The 22,006-nt window shown below is 53.5% G+C and overlaps 1 protein-coding gene across 1 annotated transcript; it reads right to left on the bottom strand.

Annotated features, from left to right (window-relative positions):
- Positions 1-244: 244 nt before the first annotated feature.
- On the bottom strand, positions 245-21,917 carry PLLP (plasmolipin). The gene is made up of 4 exons (XM_079722981.1): positions 21,754-21,917; positions 4,484-4,657; positions 2,342-2,464; positions 245-1,211 (listed from the first exon to the last, which is right to left on the bottom strand). Exons 1-4 carry the CDS (start codon positions 21,886-21,888, stop codon positions 1,095-1,097), a joined length of 549 nt encoding a protein of 182 aa, XP_079579107.1. The 5' UTR covers positions 21,889-21,917; the 3' UTR covers positions 245-1,094.
- Between the last annotated feature and the right edge of the window lie 89 nt (positions 21,918-22,006).

The following is a 22,006-nucleotide window of genomic DNA, read 5'->3' as shown; positions in this document are numbered from 1 at the left end:
CCTTTGTACAGTTGTCCCTTGGTATCTGTGGGGCACTGGTCCCAGGACCCCTGGGGATACCAAAACCCACAGATGCTCAAGTCCCTTATGTAAAATGGCGAGTATTTTGAATACAGCTGACCCTGCATATCAGCTGATTGGTTGAATCCTCAGATGTGAAACCCACGGATGTGGAGGGCTGACTACTGACTTATGCTGCAGCTTTCCTGGAGTTTATAAGAATCTATAACCGTGATTCCCCAACATCTTTTCCAAATAAGTTCTTTCATCTTTATTTTTGTAAAAAAACAAAACCAACAAAGTCGCCACCAAGCACAGGACAACTCACTCGCAAGGCCTTGCTTTCCCTCCCTCCCTCATTTCCCAGGTGCCTGACTAACAGTGTCAAGGAGGCAGTAGGCATTGATGTTAGCTTTTCCCAAAGGGAAAACTACAAACAAGGGCTTGGGAAAGGGAGGGAAACCTGGATAAGCTTTTCATCATTGAGAAGTCACTTAAAACTGGTTTGTTTAAAATAACTGGTATGTCTGAAATGTAGGAAAGGAAGACCATGCTGTCAGCATCATAACCCTCTTTCGACATGTTTCCCTACAAGTGACATGGTGGCTTGGGGGAGGGTCAGACCAGGATTATGTTTTAAGGAATCAGAACAGTTTCATGAATTTGCTCAGCTTCCCAGAACAAAAACAGAGATAAATAATTGCTGCTTGTTAGGCATATTCTATGGTGGGCTGCAAGTCTGGAGTCATTGTTAGTGTATTTAGTGCCAATGAGAAGGCTGGGTTCCAGCCTTGGACACCGAAGTCCTAAAGACAAAGCAGAGAGTCCTGTATCCCCCATCACCTTCTGCTGAATATGGAGGATGGAGAGGTCTTGGCTGTTGGCCTCTCTCCAGCCCATGCGCCTGCCAGAGGAAGGATCCTGATTCCTTGGGAGTGTGGGGTGAGCCCAAGGAGTCTGATGAGCAGAGAAGAGCAAGTGTAGTCCCTTCCGGGCTGACTCCATGCAGGGCTCAGGCTTCAGGCTTGTGGGGCCACCTGCACAGGGACCAGGCTACAGCCTTCAGGCCCAGGGTGGCCCATGGCACCAGTGGTTTAGGCATAGCCGCCAGCCATCTGACTGGTGGCTGCATTGCTGCCTACTCCTCGCCAGATCTGGAAGCTGAAGAAAGCGCTCACTCCATAGGCAATCATCACTAAACACGAAAAGAACTGAAAGAGAAGACAGCAGAGGTGAGTCTGTCTGCAGCACGGCACATGGGGCTGGGGGCTATGACAGTGATACAAGCACCAGGAAGGTAGATGCAGACAGTGAAACCCGGGGCCCCTCAATTAACCAGAATGAGCTGCTCTGGAGCCACACCACCTCCTCCTTAACCATACACCCACTTAACCACCGTGGGGGCTGATGGGTACCAGGTTCTGGGGTGCCAACTTTATATTCTAGTGGGGAACCATTAACCACACGAGCAAGGTGTGTCTTAGACTGAGAGGGATAACTGGACAATGTGCTAAGAGTCACCAAGGGGTAGGAGCTACTTTATAGACACATTTCAGGGATTTAGTTTTAAAAAGGCAATGTTCAGCTACCCTAGGAGTTTTCTGGAATCAATTCATAGGTATCCCTACACTAGCACCTAAGGCCACGTTCAGAATTTCCATGTCTCTATCCTGGTGACTGAGTTCACAGATTTCAAAACCATCCTCACCAGAAAGAATGAGGAAACCCAAGTCCTGGTCTAACTCCCGCCCTACCCAGGACTCAGTTTAGGCGTGTCCCTTCACCTCTCAGCCTCAGTTTCCTGGTCTGTCAGAAGGACTGGCAGTCCCTGTCCCCCTCCCCACTGAGGGAGTGGAAGGACACTGAGGAAGTGCCTGCAGGGGCTCGTGGGTGAGGCGTGCCGGGTATGGAGGGGATTCTGGTACTTCACTGGCTACCCGACGTGGAGCCCGAGTTTGAGCTGCATGGGAGAGCCTGAGGATCTCCCAAATGGTTTAAACCGAAAGGTTTTTGTGCGTGCCTTTCTCGAGGGGGGAGGATAGAGCGCTTTTAACAGATTCTCCAAGGGGACATATGACCCTAAATCATTGCAGCACGACTGATTTACAGTAAAGTTAACCCAGACTTCATTTGTGCCACCCAAGTATTTCCCAAGCATTCTGGTTCCTCAGGGTTTTGCTGTTAATTATGGAAAACTGTGAGCCCACTGAGAGGAGGGTAATTCAGCATGTGGCAGGTGCCTGGCCTGGGACCAGGGAGCAGTGAGAGTCCAGGGCCCCAGACCTTGCTTTGGCCCGTCTCCCCTGTAACTGCCAAGGGTGCCCCAGGGAACCATACTCACGGAGGCAGCTGCACGCTGGTTGTACTGCCTGGTGCCCTTCAGGGACGTCAGTTCAACCGAAGCAGAGCAACTGATGAAGGCCGTGATGTAGAGTACGGTGGCGCCCACATTAAATATCATTAACTGGGGGTAGGTGGGGGAGAGAACAGTCTTAAGACATGAGACACTTCCGGTAACTGTGGAACCTCCTGGTCCCCACGAGCACATCCATTTAGTAGCCAGAACAGGGGCTGCGGCTCAAGGATGGGGATGGAGACACGTGGGTCTTTCCCACTAAAAAGGCCTCAAGAGACAGCGGTCTACACAGGGTCAGCCTGAAGGCCATATGAGCAGGGAACGTAAACATACCAAAGGCTGAGAGATGGGGTGTGTGTGGAGGGGCTGCTAAAGCGACCTGGTCAGGACAGCAACAGTTCCACGAGGCAAAACCCATTCCTGATGGCAAGAGACCAAACCAAGCCTGTCTCTGAGTGCACCAGCTGAAGAACCCGGGGCCTGCTTGTGTTGGCTCCCAGCCAGGCCCAGCCCTCCCTGTTGCCCCTGAGGACTTGGCTTTGAGGCTGGCCCGTGGGGCGGGGGCGTGGGGGGTGGTGCCTCACGTCCCTCTCTGCCCTCAGTGGTAAGAACCTATGTCTGCCTTTCGGCCACATCCTAGGCTCTAGGCCCCATGTCAAATGCCAGGGTGAGGACCCCTAAGCCAGGCTGGCAAGGAAGGGTCCTGGGCTGACAATCCCATTCCCCCAACGCTTGGCCCCCGGAGCCAGTTGACACTTAGCAGAGATCGCAAATTGGTGGCCTTCAGGCATGTTTGGCTCATCCCACAGATTTTTTAAAAATATTACGAACATTTTAAATTTGATTTCATACGAAAACTTTAAGATTTCATATAAAGCTTTCAATCTTAAAATATCAAGATTTGGCACCTGTATTCCCACTAACAACAGAGCTGAGTAGAGGCGGCTTCCTATTGACAGATGGGTGCGGGTTCTCCACAACCCCTCCTGACCTGTTTGACTCACGCCTCTTACCTGCGCCCGGAAGGGGGCTTGTACCCCCTATCCCAGAAAAGCCCAATTTGGCAATCATAATTCAGCCTCCTATAGGAGGGTGAGACACTGCCTTGCCATCATGGCCTGGGAAAGGCCACATCAGCAGCTGTGGCTGGGCCCCAGGTCTGTGCTAAGAGACACCAAGGCCCCTCCATCTCCGGGGATGTCTTTCTTCAAGGCTCCTAGGACACGAGGCAGGGGCTGGACCCTAGCCAGGAAGTCAGGCCACCCCCTCCTCATGCCAGGATCTCCCCTCCAAGCCCAGTGCCCGCCGCAAACACCACCTGGCTCCTGCCAGTGATGTCAAGATCTAACAAACCCCGTCTGTCTTGAGGATGACTCACGTTTCCTCAGCTTCAAAAGTCATTGAATTGCAAACAATGCTGCCTAGTCCCAGCTTTGCTTGTCTTACAATCATGTGCCTCTCTTGCCTCTCTCTGCTCACTGAAAGCCTCAGACCCCAGCTGCAGGGGTTTTCCGGGTCAGAGAAGAAAGCCCTAGCAGCTTTCTCTGTGTCTGGCCAGGGTACTTCCTATGGACACTCACAGCTCTGTGTCCTAAGAAGACTGACCCGGGCAACCCGGGACACCATCCTCTGCCAGGCTGCAGGGGCCTCACCCTGCAGACAGCGGGGTGCGGCGGGGGGGGCCTGTGAGCTGGCACGTTGAGCCCAGCCCATCCTGCACACACCGGGCCCAGCCTCGGTGGCTCCTGCCAGCTCAGCCCAACCTCCAGGCCCAGGGCTGCCCGTCAGAACCCACAGATTCAAATCCCGACTACCCCCCAAAAGGAAAAATACTTTCAAGATCCCAAATGGCCTCCGGTCTCTCCATTCAACAGCCCCTCACTTCTACTCCCTTCGTGGGAGAAAGTCAAGCCTAAGTCCTCCTGGATTCATGGCTCTCAGTGCTCAGAAAAACTGGACACCTGAACCACCAATCCTCCCTCCCCCACCCAGAGCTACAGGCCAGCGAGGACTTCAGCCAACCCCCACCTGCCACTTCTCATTTAGGGAAGGCTGCATTGTCACAGCTACACCCAGAGGCAGAGGGGTCAGCCTGGACCCACCCCCAGGGTTCCTACCCAGACTCACCACCAGCGGCCAAGGCACCATGTATAGCTTCAAGTGCAGCTGAAACAGGTAGAGGATGAAGAAGACGATTGTCACCAGCCAGAGGAAGACAGCGACAAACATCACCCAGCCATAGGCTGGGTACAGGTGGTACGGGGTGTCGGCAATCAGGGCCCACACCAGCAGCCCCAGCACCTGGAGGGAGCGAGACAGGGCCAGCGTCTCCCAGAGCCCCCAGCACTCAGGCCGGAGGCCACAGACCAGAGGCTTCCAGGCCTTTGCCGTGGGGTGCCCTCTGCAGGACACATTTCTCATTAGCCCAAGAAAAATTTATTTGGCACCTACTGCATACCAACACATACCAAGCCCTTGCCTAGTAACATACTCCTTTCAGATCTCAGCTGAAATGTTATGTGCTCCAGGGCACCTTCCCTGCTCCTCCAGTCTGGGTTCCAGAACTCTCTTCTGTGCTCACATGGCCCCCCAGGCACCCACCACCCAAGACTGTAATTCTGTTTCCTTCCCCAGACTGGAAGCCACAGCAGCAGTGCCTTCCACCCTGCTGCCTCCAGGGTGAGACCCCTGCAGCCCCGGAGGGGTGGTGTCCCAGGCTTGCCCAGTTCCCCACGGGCAAGACAATGACTGTCCCATTCATAGGTGCATCTCAGCACCCAGTACAGGACCCGAGCTTGGTCAGGGGCTTACTAAAAGCCTCTGAAAGAAAGATGAAGTCACCAGCACATCCCTGAGGGAGGGACACACAATCACAGAGTCCCAGAGGTACGGTGACCTCTGCCTGGTGCCCTACCAAGCCCCTTCCACACTCAGCTTCTCCGACTCTCCTAATTGCCCCTCAATACAGGTGTTACCATCCCCGCCTTACAGGTGAAACTGGGCCTCAGAAAAGAAAAAGGACCTATCACGCCATTCCTATGTGGCAGGGTGGGCCCCAACATCCCTGTAGTGTGTGTAGCGGCTGACAGCATGGCCTCCGGAGCCGACTGCCTGACTTAAAATGCACTCCCCTTACCAGCTGTGTGACACTGGGTAAGCTCACAACCACTCTGTGCTCTGGACACATCACCTGTCACATGAGTATAAAGAGCATACCTACCTCAGGTTCAGGACCCATGGGGGTTTGTATACATAAACGAACAATTCCAGCTGGGGACACTGTGCTGCAGGGAATTCTACACGGGTAGGTTGGCTGAACCCCCCTCAGTGGCCTCGTGGGGAACTTGGCAGGGTGGTACCTCACCTGTGGCCATCCTAGCCTCCCCCAAGCCTCTCCTGGCCCCTTCCCTGCTGGCTGAGACCCCATAGGCCAGGACGTCCTCCTTCACCACAAGGGCATTCATTCTCCAGAATCCCAGGCCGGCAGCAGGCCTCGGGACCGGCCGCTGAGGGAGGGAGGATCTACCGGGGGGCTGTGGAGAAAGGCTGCTTTGCTGATGAAGACAAAGAAAGCTGTCACTCTTCTTCCCGTGGGCAGTGTGTGACACCAAGGCTCCCAGTGACCTTGCCACCGTCTCGAGGATGAGCCAACCATCAGTCAGATCGCAGGGAAGTGGCTCAGGAACGAAACCCACCTCTGCTGCTGGTTTGGGGGACAGAAAGTCCCCCCGCCGCAAGCTCCTAGACCAGACACGGGAGAGCTGTCACTCACCCCAGAGCAGCCAGAGTGGGGGCCTGCCAGGCACCCCACCGAAGCACCCCTGCCAAGGACCAAAAGGGAAGTTTCTGTATCGATCCCCCTACACCTGTGGGGTCAGGGCAGGAATGAGCCTAGCTGAGGCCGGGCGTCCAGCAGCCCCTGTGACGACTTTCCTTTCTCCCCACCACCTGGAAGTGAGAGGTGGAGCCCTGGGCTTGGGAGTCGGGAGCTGGGCTCTCATCCTGCCTGGGCTATGGGACACTAGGCAAGTGCCTTCCCGCTCTGTGCGGCTCACCAGGGCAACTCTAGTCCGCCTGCTAGAACGCAGGCCCCCGAGGAATCCTTTGGTCATCGTTGTGTCTCCAGTGCCCGGCAGTGCCTGGCGCATAGACCTGCTCGATAAACACATGCTCGGAAATAACTGGCCTCAGTTTCCTTATCCAGGAAACAAGAGGTCAGACCCCCGCCCCCCACAGGTGCTGTGTGTCACAAGAGGACGCAGGGGTGAATCGGTGAATGTGCTCCGGGCCCTGCCTCCCTCCACCCAGGGGTGGGAGTGGGAGACTCAGGAAAGTGCCCACTCCCCTCTCTCCAGATTTTTGCACCTGCTCCTCCTCCCGATCCGGGGTGTGGGGGATGAGACCCCAGGGACGCCCCCCCCGCACTGCACCCTGCCAGCCTCCCCTGCCCCACCTCTAGCCTCTAGCGCTCTCCTCTAGCCACCAAGAGGCTGGGTGGCCCATGGGGCCCAGTTTGCAGGCGAGGAAGGTGGGACAGGTAGCAGGGCCTTGAGGGCAGTCACACCGCTGGGGGCAGAGCCCTTACCCATGAGGACCCAGAGTGCGGGTGTCTCAGCACAGCCCCCCAACCACCCATCCTCAGGACACCCTGCCTGAAACAGACACATCAGCGGGGCCAAGAGCCCCCAGGGCTGGGGGAGGTCACTGTTACAAAGGAGAACAGACACTCCCGAAGCAGCAGGGCGCAGGACCCTCCCAGGGGAGGACTGAGCATGTCAGGGGCAGACAATTATCTCCTCACTTAAAGCAGGGTCCTTACAGGCCTCCATGCCACCGTGTTGCCTGGTTCCAACTATCTGAAAGGAAGTTAGAAAATGCGGTGAACTGAAAAATCAAGAAAGGATCGATCTGGGTTTACACTAATGTACACTTATCAGTTGTTGGTGTATTACTCATGGGCTTGGTCACAATAACCACATAATGCCCTCCAGCTGTGTGCCAGGCCTCAGGTAAGCACCTTCCCTTTTATTTCACTGACTTCCCCCTAACCCTCTCATTAGTCAGTATTATGTATTATCCCCATTTTCCAAACAGGAGCTCAGAGGAAAATGAGTCATCGACGGTCACCCGTGGGTAAGGGGCAGGGCAGGACTTGAACCCAGATCTGTTGTTCTCTGGAACCTGGGCTACTGAGAGTTACTTAGTGATGTATAAAAAATGAGGACACTTCGCTGGCCCCGAGGAGCGAGGCCCCCCAGGCATCCAGGCGCTCCGGTCTCTGCCTCGCCCTCCTGCCCAGCCCTGATTTCCGGATCAGCAAGCACAGCCTCTGAGAGACAAAGCTGCTGGATAAGCAGTGGGAATTTCTGGTGTTCCTTCTGGCCTTGCTGCCCTGGCCCTGTGCCCAGGGAGCCGCCTGGGTTTCTGCCCTCCCCCATCTCAACCAGACAGACTGGTTTTTCCCGTCCCCTCACCCCCAGCCCAGGACAGGGCACCCCTACATGCATGTGTTGACCCTCTGCTGGCCTGGGTGGCCCTGCATGGGGAGCTGGGCCCAGGCCTCATCTCCAGAAGCTGCAGGAGCCGCTGGACCCCTCCCTCCTGCTGTGGACCCACAGTCTAGCTGGAAGAGGCCAGAGGACTTGTCTTATAGTCCAGTACAGAACAGTAAACCCCACTGTGCAGGGGGAGGGCAGTAGGATGACGAGCGTGGAGAGCAAGGCAGGAGGCCCCACCGCTGCCAGCTGCACGCAGGGCTTCACCCAGGCCCTCTTGCAATTCTGACACCCTCTCTGACCACAGGCCTTGCCGTGTGCATCCCTCTGGGTTCACTCATTCAACAAATCTCTGTTGAGCACCTACCACTGTGTGTGTGAGCCAAAACATGAAAAGCCCTGCTCTCCTGGTGGGGGGCAGCGGGGCGGGTAGCAGATAAAAACCCAATACATGAGGGAAACACAGGATATGTGCTGTGGGGGAAAATCCAGCTGAGAAGGATAAGAAGGCCAAGAAAGATCTCACTGGGACATGTGAGCATGCGAGAGGTGAAGGGAGGGAGCCGTGTGACGAACAGCAGAACTCTGTGCCTTTACCTCTGGGGGTCCCTGTCTCTTGCCTACGTGTTCATCTGTCCCCATGTTTCTCCACTGGGGTCTACACATATATCTGTGTGTCTTACTCTTTTTTTTTTTTTTTTTTTTTTTTTGCTGTACGCGGGCCTCTCACTGCCGTGGCCTCTCCCGTTGCAGAGCACAGGCTCCGGACGCGCAGGCTCAGCAGCCATGGCTCACGGGCCCAGCCGCTCCGCGGCACGTGGGATCCTCCCGGACCGGGGCACGAACCCGTGTCCCCTGCATCGGCAGGCGGACTCTCAACCACTGCGCCACCAGGGAAGCCCTGTGTGTCTTACTCTTAAAGACAGACACACACACATACACATACATACACAGAACCAAACCTCATCCCCTTGGTCCTTCCAAACTCTCTGAGACCCCAGCAACACCTCCTCAGGCATGCACTGCAGATAAACAAAGAGAAAGGTCTGGAAATCTTGAAGGAAAAAAACAAACCCTGTCTTCCTGAAAACCTAAAGATTTCTGATTAGGGATTTTCTCTTTAAATGATGGCTGTCAAAAAGGTCACATTCACACATGCCCCAGGACCTTTGCACCTTCAAACAAAAATTTCTCAAGGACTGGATAACAGAGATATTTTTGTTAAAAGCATCTGCAGGGCCAGAGAGGAGAGGGATTAGTCACAAATGCCTGACCAAGAGGCATTCCTCAGTTAGGGTGGGCCCCAATCCAGGGACTGGAGTTCTTATAAGAGGGAAACTGGACAAAGAGACACACAGAGGGAGAACACCATGTGAAGATGGAGGCAGAGATTACAGTGATGTGTCTCCAAGCCAAGGAACAACAAAGGATTGCTGGCAACCACCAGAAGCTAGGAGAGAGGCATGGAACAGACTCTCCTTCAAAGCCTCCAGAAGGAACCAACCTTGCCAGCACCTTGATTTTGGTCTTCTAATACTGTGAGACAATAAATTTTTGTTTTATTTTTTTATTTTTGGCCACACCACGTGTCATGTGGGATCTTAGTTCACTGACTAGGGATCAAACCCATGCCCCCCTGCAGTGGAAGCATGGAGTCTTAACCACTGGACCTCCAGGGAAGTCCCTCTGTTTTTTGTGTTTGTTTGTTTTTTGCGGTACACGGGCCTCTCACTGTTGTGGCCTCTCCCGTTGCGGAGCACAGGCTCCGGACGCGCAGGCTCAGCGGCCATGGCTCACGGGCCGCTCCGCGGCATGTGGAATCTTCCTGGACCAGGGCATGAACCCGTGTCCCCTGCATCGGCAGGTGGACCCTCAAGCACTGAGCCACCAGGGAAGCCCCTTTTTAGGCAACCTAGTTTGTGGCATTTTGTTATGGCAGCTGTAGGAAACGAATACATCTTTCTTAGCTACTCTTTAAGTCTACAAATGGCTGTTATGATCTGATTTAACTGGGGGATGTTGGCATTAACTCTAATGGAAAGGTGGCCTATTAACTCCCTGGGTTCAAGCTCTGGCCCTGCCAACTTACTAGCTGTGTGACCTCGGGCAAGTTGCTGAACCTCTCTGTGCCTCAGTGTCCTTATATTCAAAATGTGCCTACCTCACAGGGTAGATGTAAATGAAGTAATATATGTAAGGTAAAGTACTTAGACCAATGCCCAACATAGACTTAACACTCTCTGTGCTCTAATGTTATCACTCTGAGAGGTTAGAACATGGGTTTCCCAATCCATTCTCTGTGGCTGGTTTCCTGCAGTAGTAATAGTGTATGCAGTTCCTAGGGGTGTGAGGCCTTAGAGAGGTAATGCATCTAATAAGCACCAGGCACAGTTCCTGGCAGATAAGGGCCCTCAGCCAGTGGGGCCCCCGCCCACCTTTCAGATAAGGCAGCTGGGCTTATCCAAAGAAAGGGAGGTACGCAGGTGGTAGGAAGCAGAACCCAGTCCAGCCCCCCGACTAGGACACCTCCTGCAGCTACACTCCCTCCACTCCTAACAGGCTAAGGGTCCCTGAGCAGATCCCTTCACCCCCTTTAGACCTCAGTCTTCCCCCCTGTACAATGGGAGCAAGGGAGGTCTGCTCAGTGTTCTCCAAGGATCCCCTAAGTCTGAGGCCTGACACTCCTCAACACAGGGCTCCTCCAGGGGGGCCCACAGCCTTCCCTCCCTTGTACTTACTGGAGGGACCCCACCAATCCCATGAGCACTTGGCTAACTCCTCTCCCGCCCAAAGATGGTCACGCCAACTCTCCTTTTAATCCTCTCCACCTCCTGGGCTGAGTTAGACCCTTGTAGATTTGCCGTGTGGTCTTAGAAGAGGCACCTAACCTTTCTGGTTTGTTTCTTCATCTGACACGTGAGGGGGTTGGACAAGTACACCTCTCCTGGTCACCTCATAGGTGTGTCATGCAAGTAAAATACTGTAAAGGAAAAAGTGAAAAGTTGTAGAAGTTGTGAGTGGCTAGGAGGGCTGTTACACAGCTTAGAGGGAGTAAACCCCAGACCGCAGCGTCCACGCGGAGCACAAAACCTCAGTGCCTGGAGGCTGACATTAGGGTTTCAAACTCAGCAGCCGCCAAGGCACACAGGTCACAGAAGTGACTAAGGTGGGCCAGGGGAGGTCTGTGGAGCTGAGAGCAGCCTGCTGGTGTCTGAGGGAACGCAGGCCAGAAGTTCAGCCAGAACTTCTGACTTTTTTTTTTTTCCGGCCGCACCATGCAGCATGCCAGATTTTAGTTCCCCAACCAGGGATTGAACACATGCCCCCTGCACTGGAAGCTCAGAGTCTTAACCACTGGACCACCAGGGCAGTCCCAAGAACTTCTGATTTTTCAGGAGACGTTAGAAATCCAAATTTCTACATGAAATCTTCAGCTTTTTAAACATTGGCAATGAAACCAAATGTTTTAGAAACAATCTGAGGGCAGGGCCCATCCAACAGCCCCCAGGACTCCCTTCTCCCCACTGCATCATCCAGAAAACTGAGGCCCAGGGGACCACGTGAACCCTTCCCGGGGTTCCCCCTCACAGGGACACATCTGGGCAGCTGAGGACACTCAGAACTTGGCCTGACCAGGCCCATACTCCACCCCCGCCCTGGCCCTTCTCCCTACAGTGAAAGGGACTTTATGGGGACAAAAAGCCACCCATTGTGTCCCAGGAGACAAAGGCGCAGGGGACAGAGGCTCCGGGTGCCTGCGTGGCCACAACAACTCCACACACCACCTCCTTCCCCCCTGTGCAGAGGGGCCGGGCTCTAGGGAAAGTCTCCTTGGAATTCCCGCTCTGTACACTATGAGCCTTCGAGAATCCTAGGCCATCACACCCCAGCTCTACAGGAGGTGCGAGGGCAGATTCAGAACCCAGTCTGAGCCAAGTGACCCGGTCTGGGGTGGTATTTAACTCGGCCAAGCCTCCCTTTTGTTACCTGAAAAGCAGGCACGTGAGTTACCAAATCGAGTCACTGAAGAAACTCTCCCGAGGGCCCGCTCTCTGCCAGGCACTGTTATAGGCCCCGAAGTGCAGTGGGGAGCCCGGCAACCAGGGTCCCCACCCACGAGCACCCCACTCCCAGCCTGGGCTGCCAGGGAGGAGGAGGAGGATGGGAACACTGGCTCAGGGCCTGGTTCGCCTCCAGGGCTCTCCAAATGCAGCCTTTATCACACTGCTTGTTATTCCTGAGTCCCCGAGTCCCAGAACTAGAGATGAAAGTGACTTCTGCCCCCATGGCCCCGCCGCCCCCAGAGCCCCTCATGAGGACCTCCGGCCCCTGTGTGCAGCCTGCATGTCAAGGAGCCCACTGCCACCACTCTTCCTTTGGGGTCTCTCTCAGGGTTCTAGAAAAATCTTCCCAACATGAAGCTCAAGCTGCCTCCTGCCTACCCCCTTGCTGGTTCCCTTTCTGTACTCTGGGGCCAGAGACTAAGCAGGTCCCCTCTACAGAGAGGCATCCCCAAGGCATCCGCCAGGCCTTCCCTGGCTCCCAGAGCCAGCAGCAATGCACCCCCTGGGTGAGGTTCCAGAAATTAAGACCTGCTCACCTTCCTCCCTTTCCTCCCTTGGGGGTGTCCTGGTCCTCCCCAGAAAGTCAACCTGTGCCTCCCCAGCACTAAGACCCTTACAGCGACACAGAACTTTCCCAGGAAGGCCTTAGTCCCCTTGAAAGCCCAGGTCAAGTCCAAATCCAGCCCCCGCCAGTGCTTCACTCCCAGGAAGCCCAACTCTCTCAAGTAAAGCACTTGGCCCATTTCACGGATGAGGAAACCAAAGCTCTCAGAAGAGATGGACGTGGCCCAAGGTCATGCACGGTAAGGGTGGGGACAGTTCTGTGACCCAGTAGATAGAGATGCCCAGAAGAGAACAGAACTCCAAATTCCAGGAGGTAGGGACACTCCCTGGAGACTAATTTGTTTGCAGGGAGCATCACTGCCCTGGAGGCGGGAGCAGAGAAGGGGCAGGGGCAGTCCTTGGACCCTGGGTGGAGAGGGGTGACAGAGTCTTAGGCTCTCAGCACCCCAGGCGGGTCCCCGTCGGGCCATCGGCCCTCCAGAGAGAGCTGGCTGCTGGGAGCGTATGAACTTCATTAGCCCCATGAGGCCTGGCCTCTCTACCTGCTGAGGAACAGGGCTGGGGGGAGGGGCAGCCTAAAGTGAGGGTCTTCCTTATTCCCTGGACTTCCTTCCTCAGACACCAGCTCTAGTCCTGACTCTGTCACTAATGTTTGGGGTGACACTGAGCAAGCCCCACCCCATCTAAACTTCGAGGACAGACAAGTGACCCCATCTGGCTAATCTCATACAGGCTGGCAGATCATCTGGTATCTGACCTCTCCGCTCCTAACTGAATGAAGCTCAGACATCCCAGAACAGCCCCAGGTCTGTTCCCTAGCAGCTGGGCCCTGCCTGACCTTCAGCCCTGGCCTTCCAGCTCTCACCTCTCCGTGAGACCCTGTGGTACCACCCTGTCCTCCCACCCCTTGGGCAAACAGGAGGGGCCAACTCAGCCCAACAGCAAAGGACCAGTTTATATCCAGGGCTGGGCTCACTGGATGCCAAGGAAAACAGGCTCTCCCCCCAACACTCAGGTTCCAAATCGCCATGGGGGCCAGGGCAGGACCCCCTGCAGCTCCCTCAGACCATCTAAGAGCAGGAAATCAGGGCATAATCCTCACTGAATTCCACCACAAACTCATCAGCTGATAAGGAGTAACCAACAACACCTGGCCCTGATACTCCAACAGAAACTGAGAGCATCCACCACACATGGACAGCTCCGCGGCCTTTACCTCTTTCCACTTACAGATGGTTAAGAAAAGGTCACCCAGCCAGTAACACTGAACTCAAAGCCATTGCTTGCTGCTCTGTGATCCTGGGAAAGTGCCTTCCCCTCTTTGGGCCTGAGGGAGACTTCAAGTGCCATCTTCAAAGCTTTGGCTGTACCCATAAATGACCTGTCCTATTTTTTTACCCACTATTTTCATTTATTTGAAAGATTTTTTTGATAAGTTATTTTATTTTTTAAATGCATATATATATGACATGATAGGTAACAAAATGGTGTTTTTAGCATGTCTCCCTCTTCCCCGATACTCAATTTCTTCCCTGGGGGCAACCAAGAGTGATTTCTCAAGTGTCTTGCCAAAGACTACCTAGGCATGCACACACATACACTTCAGATAGGCGAGTGTGTATATTTATATAGCCTGCGTGTATTTCTCCCAGACAAATGACAGTATTCTACACACACAGGTTTTCACCTTGCATTTTCCACTTAACCATACAGCCTGGAGATTGTCCATCATTACATACATACAGAGCTGCCTTATTGTTTTCGTTGAGGGGTAAGAAGTTATCTTTTTACTAACTGTATCATATGCCACTGCATAAATGTATCATAATTTATTTAACTAGTCCTCATTGATGAGTGTGGATTTATCACACAAATAAGAATTTTAAAAAGAAGCTTCTAAATCACTAAAAAGTAGAAAACCTGCATTATCTACCACAATAGAAGCTAACTATAAAATTAAATACAACAAAAATTAACAATATTAATACATCCCAGATAGATACAGTTGTCTTCCCAGGATCCAGAGCTCCAGATTTAAATTTAAAAAGTGGGGGGCTTCCCTGGTGGCGCAGTGGTTGGGAGTCCGCCTGCCGATGCAGGCGACACGGGTTCGTGCCCCGGTCTGGGAGGATCCCACATGCCGCGGAGCGGCTGGGCCCGTGAGCCATGGCCGCTGAGCCTGCGCGTCTGGAGCCTGCGCTCCGCAACGGGAGAGGCCACAACAGTGAGAGGCCCGCGTACAGCACAAAAAAAAAAAAAAAGTGTGGGGGGCTTCCCTGGTGGCGCAGCGGTTGAGAGTCCGCCTGCCGACTCAGGGGACGCAGGTTCGTGCCCCGGTCCGGGAAGATCCCACATGCTGCGGAGCGGCTAGGCCCGTGAGCCATGGCCGCTGAGCCTGAGAGGCCGGAGCCTGTGCTCCGCAACGGGAGAGGCCATAACAGTGAGAGGCCCGCGTACTGCAAAAAAAAAAAAAAAAAAAGTGTTGGGAAGGCACTAAAGACACTTTAGCACCCAAATGAGGCTGTCTCCTCCAGCAATCTTCTGGGACTGTGATTGACTGTGGATGATGCAACACTTTCCAAGCCCTACATGGGAGAATTTCTTTATTACCTCTAGGTGGGAAAGTCCTAACTCTGACACAGTTTCCAGAAGCCAGAAAGAAAAAACGAAAAGGAAAGAAAACAAGAAATTCGGCAACATAAAAATAAGTCTTTCTGACCAAAAACAAAACAAAACAAACAAGCAAAAAAAAAACACCATAAAAAAACAAAACAAAACAAAATACCCTGAGCAAAGTCAAAAAACAAACTAGGAAAAAAATATTTGCAAGTAATCTAGCACTCCTAGCAATTGATAGGACAAAGGCCAACAATTTAATAAAATGTGGAAAGAAGCAAACATACAAGGAAATGCAAATGGCTCTAAAAAGTGAGGTTCTTTAACCTCACTCATAAGAGAAATGCAAAACAATGCTACCCTGACCTGCCATTTCGCCTGTCAGATGGGAGCTGTAGGGAACAGGCACTCTATGAGAAGGCTCCCTGAGGGGCACAAATGTTACCCCTATGGAGGGCATCTGACAATCTGTAACAAAATCGCTAACACACATAACCTGAGCCAGCGGTCCCCCTTCCAGAAATGTACCATATAGATGTGCTCAGTGGCTTGGGCGAGATCATTCACCGTGACACAGTGTGGAACAGCAAGAGTGGAAACCCAAGTGTCTGTCAACAAAAGGACAGGCCACACAACTCACACCACAGCTGCGGGATGGGCTGCTACAGAAGACGCAAGAGAAGTGATCACGCTTCAGGTACTGAGACGAAAAGACCTCCATGACACACTTTTAAGTGAAAAAGGAAAAGTGCAGAAGGATGTGGATAGACTATAGCCCTGGAGTAAAGTGGGGAGAGGTGGGGATCTATAGCCACATTTGCAGATCTCCTTAAAGAAAGCCTAAAATGCTACACAGGAAACGGAGAAGAATGGGCATGGGGGAGGTCAACTCGAAGCAAATGGGACAGAGATTTTTCACTGTGTTCTTTCCCACTCTTTCTTATTCTAGACTGTTGTAAATACATCGCCTGTTAAAGAAATTAAGGAAATAAAAGATTAAAAAGAGAAAGATACGTGTAGCTCTATGTGCAATGATATAGAACATCCCTAGGTGTATTGCCAAGGGGGTAAAAGCGTGGCAGGGCACAGGCAGAGTGCGCCTACCTGTGTTTTGAGAGGGGCTATGTGTAGAAATAACTGCACTGACTCACCCTGGAATGCCACACCCATGATGCCTCGGGCAAGGGCGGGGGATGGGGGTGTGAGGAGTGACCCGACTGGGATGAGAGATTACATTTTCATTGATAACGCTTTGGACTGCTGGAACATTTTTGCCGTATGTCTGTATAATTTTTTCAAAGAATAAAAACAGGCCCATCAACAGAGAAATGGCTAAATGAGCTAGGGCCCTACCGTGACAGCCTGGGATAGCCCGAAACAGGAAGGAGGCAGACAGCTCTGCATAACATGAAGAGATGCAGGTGCCCTGGGTGTGAGAAAAGCAACCCAACAAAGGATACAGAATAAAACCATCAATGTTTTTTAAAATGCACAGGAAAAACAACTAGAAACACCCCAACACAGCAGTTCCCTTGGGGAGAGGGGTAGGGGATCCAAGAATAACTTTAGCCTTATCTGTAATAGGTTTTTTCTTTTTAAGGATAATGTGTCCATATATTGTTACATAATTATACATTGATTCCAAACACTCGACACTCTCCTAGCCACAAAGTGGGGCGGGTAGGCGGAGCTAACAGTACAGGCATTGTTTTGCTGGGTACAGTGGAGTAGGAAGGAAGGTGGGGAGCATGCAGGGCGGGGAATGCTGCCCTAAGGAGGCTGAACCCATGAAACTCAGTGCTATGGAAAACCCTGTGAGTCCCCAACACCGTGATTCCAATATGGCCAACCTCTGCTCACACCTCGCAGATCCCCACAGCCTTGTCTAGCCAACCTAAAGAGTTGACTTTCAGCCTCTGCCCTGCCCCCAACCTGAAAAGGGGCCGCCATGCCTTATGGGGCGGGAGAGAGAGTCAGGACTACCACAAGGAAAAACTTTCTCACACTCCCAGGTGCACAAAGATGGAGCAGGTAGCCTTTAGAGGGACTGAGCTCCCTGTCCCTGGAAGAATGCAAGCTCATGTTGAGGACACACCGAGGGGCTTTTGGGAGCAAGTGTAAGAGCCCTAGGATTCTATGACCCTGTGAATCCTAACTGCCCTTCGTTCTAACATATACAGTGCTAAGCCCTTTGCAGGCATCAGCTTCCGTATTCCTCACAATCCCACCATCACCATTTCACAGACAAGGAAACTGAGGCTCAGGGATATTAGGGAACTTGCCCAAGATGACAGAGCCAGGATTTGAACCCAAGGCTCTCTGCTTCCACCAATACTCTCACCACCACCCATGGATCACTGTGATCAAGTGGCAGGTGAGGCTTCTGATCTGTTTATTCACCTGCCAACTGGGAATCATGTGACCACCCCCAATCCCAGGAGATAGGGCAAGAAGGAAGGATAAAAGGTGCCAAACACAGCTGCCCTACCAACACAGGCCATTCATATGGTTTCTATGTCCTGAGCCTCAAGGATGCCTTCTGACCGCTGGGCCTTTTACGAGGTATTCCAAGGTTCCCCTGCTCTGCACCTCCTTACTACCCCTTCCACGTAACGAAACCCTTCAGGGCCCACTTCCATCAGGAAGCCTTCCCTAGTGGCCCTGGCTCCTGGTGAGTTCCCCTTCCTGAATTTCCTCTCCTTCCCATCCAAAGCACCCTACCTCCCACGTGTGATGAATTGGGAGATTGGGATTGACATATATACACTAATATGTATAAAATAGATAACTAATAAGAACCTGCTGTATTAAAAAAAAAAAAAAAGCTTCCAGGTTTTTAATGACCAAGAGCTGTCTCTAGATCAAACTTGCCTGCTTCCATTTTTATTTTATTTTATTTTTTTTTGTGTGGTATGTGGGCCTCTCACTGTTGTGGCCCCTCCCGTTGCGGAGCACAGGCTCCGGACGCGCAGGCCCAGCGGCCATAGCTCACGGGCCCAGCCGCTCCGCGGCACGTGGGATCCTCCCAGACCGGGGCACGAACCCGCGTCCCCTGCATCGGCAGGCGGACTCTCAACCTCTGCGCCACCAGGGAAGCCCCCTGCTTCCATTTTTAGATGCCATCTGCATAAATTCATGTTTCCCTTTTTGCCTAGGCTGCTAGGAAACTCAACAAAGAATCGACAGCCTTAAACTTGTGACAGATTCCAGGTCTCCTTTTAGCTCTCTTTAAGTCAATCCCTACCCAACCCACACATACACCACCAACTTTTAAAAATATATTACGTTAACTCTTCCATCATATGTGACTTGATATCATATTCCATCTCATGTTCTTTCTGGAGCTAGATGGGGTGGGGGAGCGATAAATCAGTGAACACTGAGGTTGGTTCTTCAGGACACATTTAATACTAAAATAAACAAAGAACACATCTCCTTCTCAAGAAGCTGGGGCCTTTCTACCTCCCCTTCCCACTGCCCTCCTCCCACATCTGGAACTCTTCACCAGATCCTGGGAAACAAAAGGGTCTGATGGAGAATTAGCTTTCACCTTCCCATGTACTGCCTCCTCCAGGCAGCCTTCCCTGATCCCTCCACAGGTAGCTCATCCTTTGAGCTCACAGACAAAGAGCTTCTGGACAGCAGGCCCTGAGCCTGGGGTCTCCATCACTCCCACAACAGCACCACACCCAGTGCCCAGATGAGTGTGGTAACAGAGCACGGATCAGAAAAGTCAGGCCACTCAGGGCTTAGATCCCAGCTCTATCACTCTGTGAGCTCTTGGGCAAACAACTGACCCCTGAGCCTCAGTTTCCTCACCTGTAAAGTGAAGGAGAATAAGAGAATATGAAGATCTTGGCAGAAGGCCTGGAGCTTAGTTTGCACCTGAGTGATGGGAGCTATGATGGCTTCCCAGAAGACGGGGTGCCTGTTGAGTGAAACCCTCCTTGTCTCAGACCCAGTGGAACTGTCCGTTGCCAGAGAAACAGTTCAGGAAGCAGCTTCTCCCACAAGCCAATTGGTGAAGGCACTAAAAGGTGCAGAACTTCAGAACTCTGACGGGAGACCCTTGTCCCCCTTCCCCCGGGCCCCAAAAGCACTGCAGGGGGTGCAGAAGAAGGCCATCCCACTCACACTCAGTCCCTGGGAGTCTAAGTGCCAAGCTCCACCACAGCTCTCCAGGCCAGTCCTGCATTCCACGGACACCTCAGTGTCTACATTTGCACGATGGGACCCAGATGCTCAGCCCACGGGGACCCCCAAATCAGACACCCAAGCCTCTGCCACAGGAAGCTACCCCAGTCCTTGCAGGCACAGCAGGGCCTTCCTCTAGTTCCCCTTATTCCAAGTTTCATTGTTCAAATGCAAAAGGGGCTGATGCTCAGGTCCTGTCCGCCGGGAGCTAACCCTGGGGACCCACCAGGCAGCCTCATCCTGCTCAGCCCAGTAGGGATCCCTCTGCTGTTCCAAACCCCCTAAGGCTGCGAACAGAATATGGTCACCACTTCTCGCAAGGTATTCAAGCCTTCTGCTTCTGGCCACCCAGAAACAAGTGCTTCAGCTCCAGTGTAGGGGAGCAAAACTTGCCACCCCAAAATTCATCTCTTGGCATAATTTTAAACTGCTGATCTAAGAAACAGCAGACATGGGAAAAACTGAAAACCAAAGTTTCTTACCCTTTTGTAAGAAGCGTTTACACGTGTAAGGGAAATCTCCATCTGTAAGGGTGTCTCCCTCACAGTACGAAGAGGTTGACCAAATCTCTAGAAACATATCATTGGAAAAAGTAACGACTTAAATCTGAATCACAATTGTTTACTGTGCTTTTCCTGCTCACCTCCCATAACTGGCTCCCCATCCTCAACAACCTCTTGTGTCTTTAGCTGAAGATGGTATTTAAGGGGAGGGACTTGGCCATTTTGTGAGTTTCTCAGTTTTTATGGGTCTTTCCCATGTGTACATGTGATTAAACTTTGATCTTCTCCTGTTAATCTCACTCTTAGACCAGCCAGAAGAACTAGACGGGTAGAGGAAAATTTCTTCCTCCCCTACAATGGCTAAACGAACCTGCTGGCTACTCTCCCCACTTCCCTTCCACTTCCCCAGCCCCAAGGCTTGCTCTGCACAGTGGCCCGCCCTTTGAACACCCTTTCCCTACCTCTGCCTCAGATTTCAGTGAAGTCCCTGCTCAAGCCACCTGTCCTCCATGAGCCTCCCTGGACTCAGAATTGATCATCCCTCTCCTCTGCCCTTTCTCACCCCTGGGACTGGGACTCCCTTCCTGCTTGGCTTCTGTACCCTTCACAACCACCCGGGAGCCTAGCGCTCAGCAGTGCTCCGGACAGGCTTTTCCTACTTGCAGATTTAAATTAGTCCTCTGTCGGGACCTCTCCCCCGCCCCGCCCCTCCCCTTCACAAAGAATCTGCCAGACTGCTCAGAGAGAAGTTAAAAATGTAGATTTCTGGGCTGTAGTGACTGAGATTCCAATTTCACATTTTTCCCGGGGGTGGGGACCAAGATCTACATTTTAAACCTCCGAGAGAGTCTGAGGCTGAGGCGGGGGAGGGGCCCCACAGGAAGAGATTTGAGGAATTCTGAAAGAGAGACGGCACTGGCCCAGGAGGAAGAATGCTCACCTGCGGTAAGGAGGGAGGTTTGGTCTCGGACCCTGCCTTCAGTCCTAAACCTGGCAGCCTTGCTAGGACCCAGCAGTGGGACAGCAGGAGGTGCCCTAATGCAAAATGGATCTTGGCCCACCTCCAATTCCCCCCATGTCCTCTGAAAACGCACCAAGCCCCTCCCACAGGGCAGCCCCCCAGCTTCCCGACTCGCACCAGAGGGTACCATGGGGAGAAAGCTAACACCCTCAAGCCTGAAATTGGTGTGTGGGGAGAGGGGTGTTCCCACCGATCGGCCTCGGCTGGGGTCTACAAAGGGTATTGGATATAGAGGTGTCCTGCCTCTGGCTTCCCACAAATCCCTCCCCCAGCGTTGGGCGCGGTATCTCGGCCCCAAGGGGCCCGTCAAACCGGCCAGAAACCGGCTGGTTACCCAGTGGAAGCCAGAAGGGCCGGGCTCCCGCGCGGGGGCCCATAGGGCCCTGCCGAAGGGTCTGTGCTGGACCGGATGTGCCCACTCGGTTAGACGAGGAGTGTTCTGGGGTGCAGCCACGGGGAGCCGCTGGGAGCTTGGCAGAGGGTCAGATGAGAGTGAACTTTGCCTCAGGCTGGGTGCTGGAGGGCTGCGGGCTTAGTCCTGGCAGAGGGAGAGCCAGAGACAGGGAAACAGAGCGAGAGAGTGGCGCGCGGTGATTGTGGCTTTTGTGAGAGCTTCTGTGGGTGACCTTTTGGTGACCATTTGGGAGGGAGTGATGGGGCGCTGAGGTGGGCACTCTGACATTGGTGCACCTTGTGCGTGCTCAAAGAGACGGCAACTAGGACGTCTCGGGGTGAGAGGGTTCCAGGGTGATCTCGGGGGCGTCCGTCCTAGAGGCGCCCCCGAGGAAGGCACGGCGCATCCGGGCGCATGTGAACTTGGGCTGGGGGTGTGCGAGAAGCAAGGAAAAAGGGCAGCTCTGGAGCCCCCGACCCCTCCTGGCCCCCCGGGACACCCCGCCACCCCCCGGACCCGGACCCCAGGCTCCAAGCGCGCGCTCACCAACTGCAGCAGCATGAGCGCCCCGAGGCTGGAGCGCACGAAGCCCAGGTCTGGGCGCAGCGCCGAAACCGCGGCGCCGCCTCCCTGCGCCGGGCTGCTGGTCCGCGTGCTCACTTTAGAAGGGAATTCAGCCATGGCGGCTCCGCTCGCCTCCACAGGTTGCTCCCGCCGCCGTCGCCGCCCCTCCCCGCGGCGGGTGCCGGCTTCTGCGCGGCTCCTCCGAGGAGACTCGCGATCGCGATACGTCTCCCAG

The sequence above is a fragment of the Hyperoodon ampullatus genome (genome assembly GCF_949752795.1).
Source record: "Hyperoodon ampullatus genome assembly, chromosome: 18".
Taxonomy (NCBI): Eukaryota; Metazoa; Chordata; class Mammalia; order Artiodactyla; family Ziphiidae; genus Hyperoodon; species Hyperoodon ampullatus.
Note: the sequence above shows the minus strand (reverse complement) of the source record. Positions and strands in the feature narration are given on the sequence as shown.

What these genes read in the sequence shown, in the direction of transcription:
- PLLP (XM_079722981.1), bottom strand. Translation starts at nt 21,888, where the DNA reads ATGGCTGAATTCCCTTCTAAAGTGAGCACGCGGACCAGCAGCCCGGCG. An exon ending in CGCTCATGCTGCTGCAGTTG is followed by an intron (nt 4,658 to 21,753) that starts GTGAGCGCGCGC and finishes CGCTCCCTCCAG; the next exon opens with GTGCTGGGGCTGCTGGTGTG. An exon ending in TGGTGCCTTGGCCGCTGGTG is followed by an intron (nt 2,465 to 4,483) that starts GTGAGTCTGGGT and finishes ACCTACCCCCAG; the next exon opens with TTAATGATATTTAATGTGGG.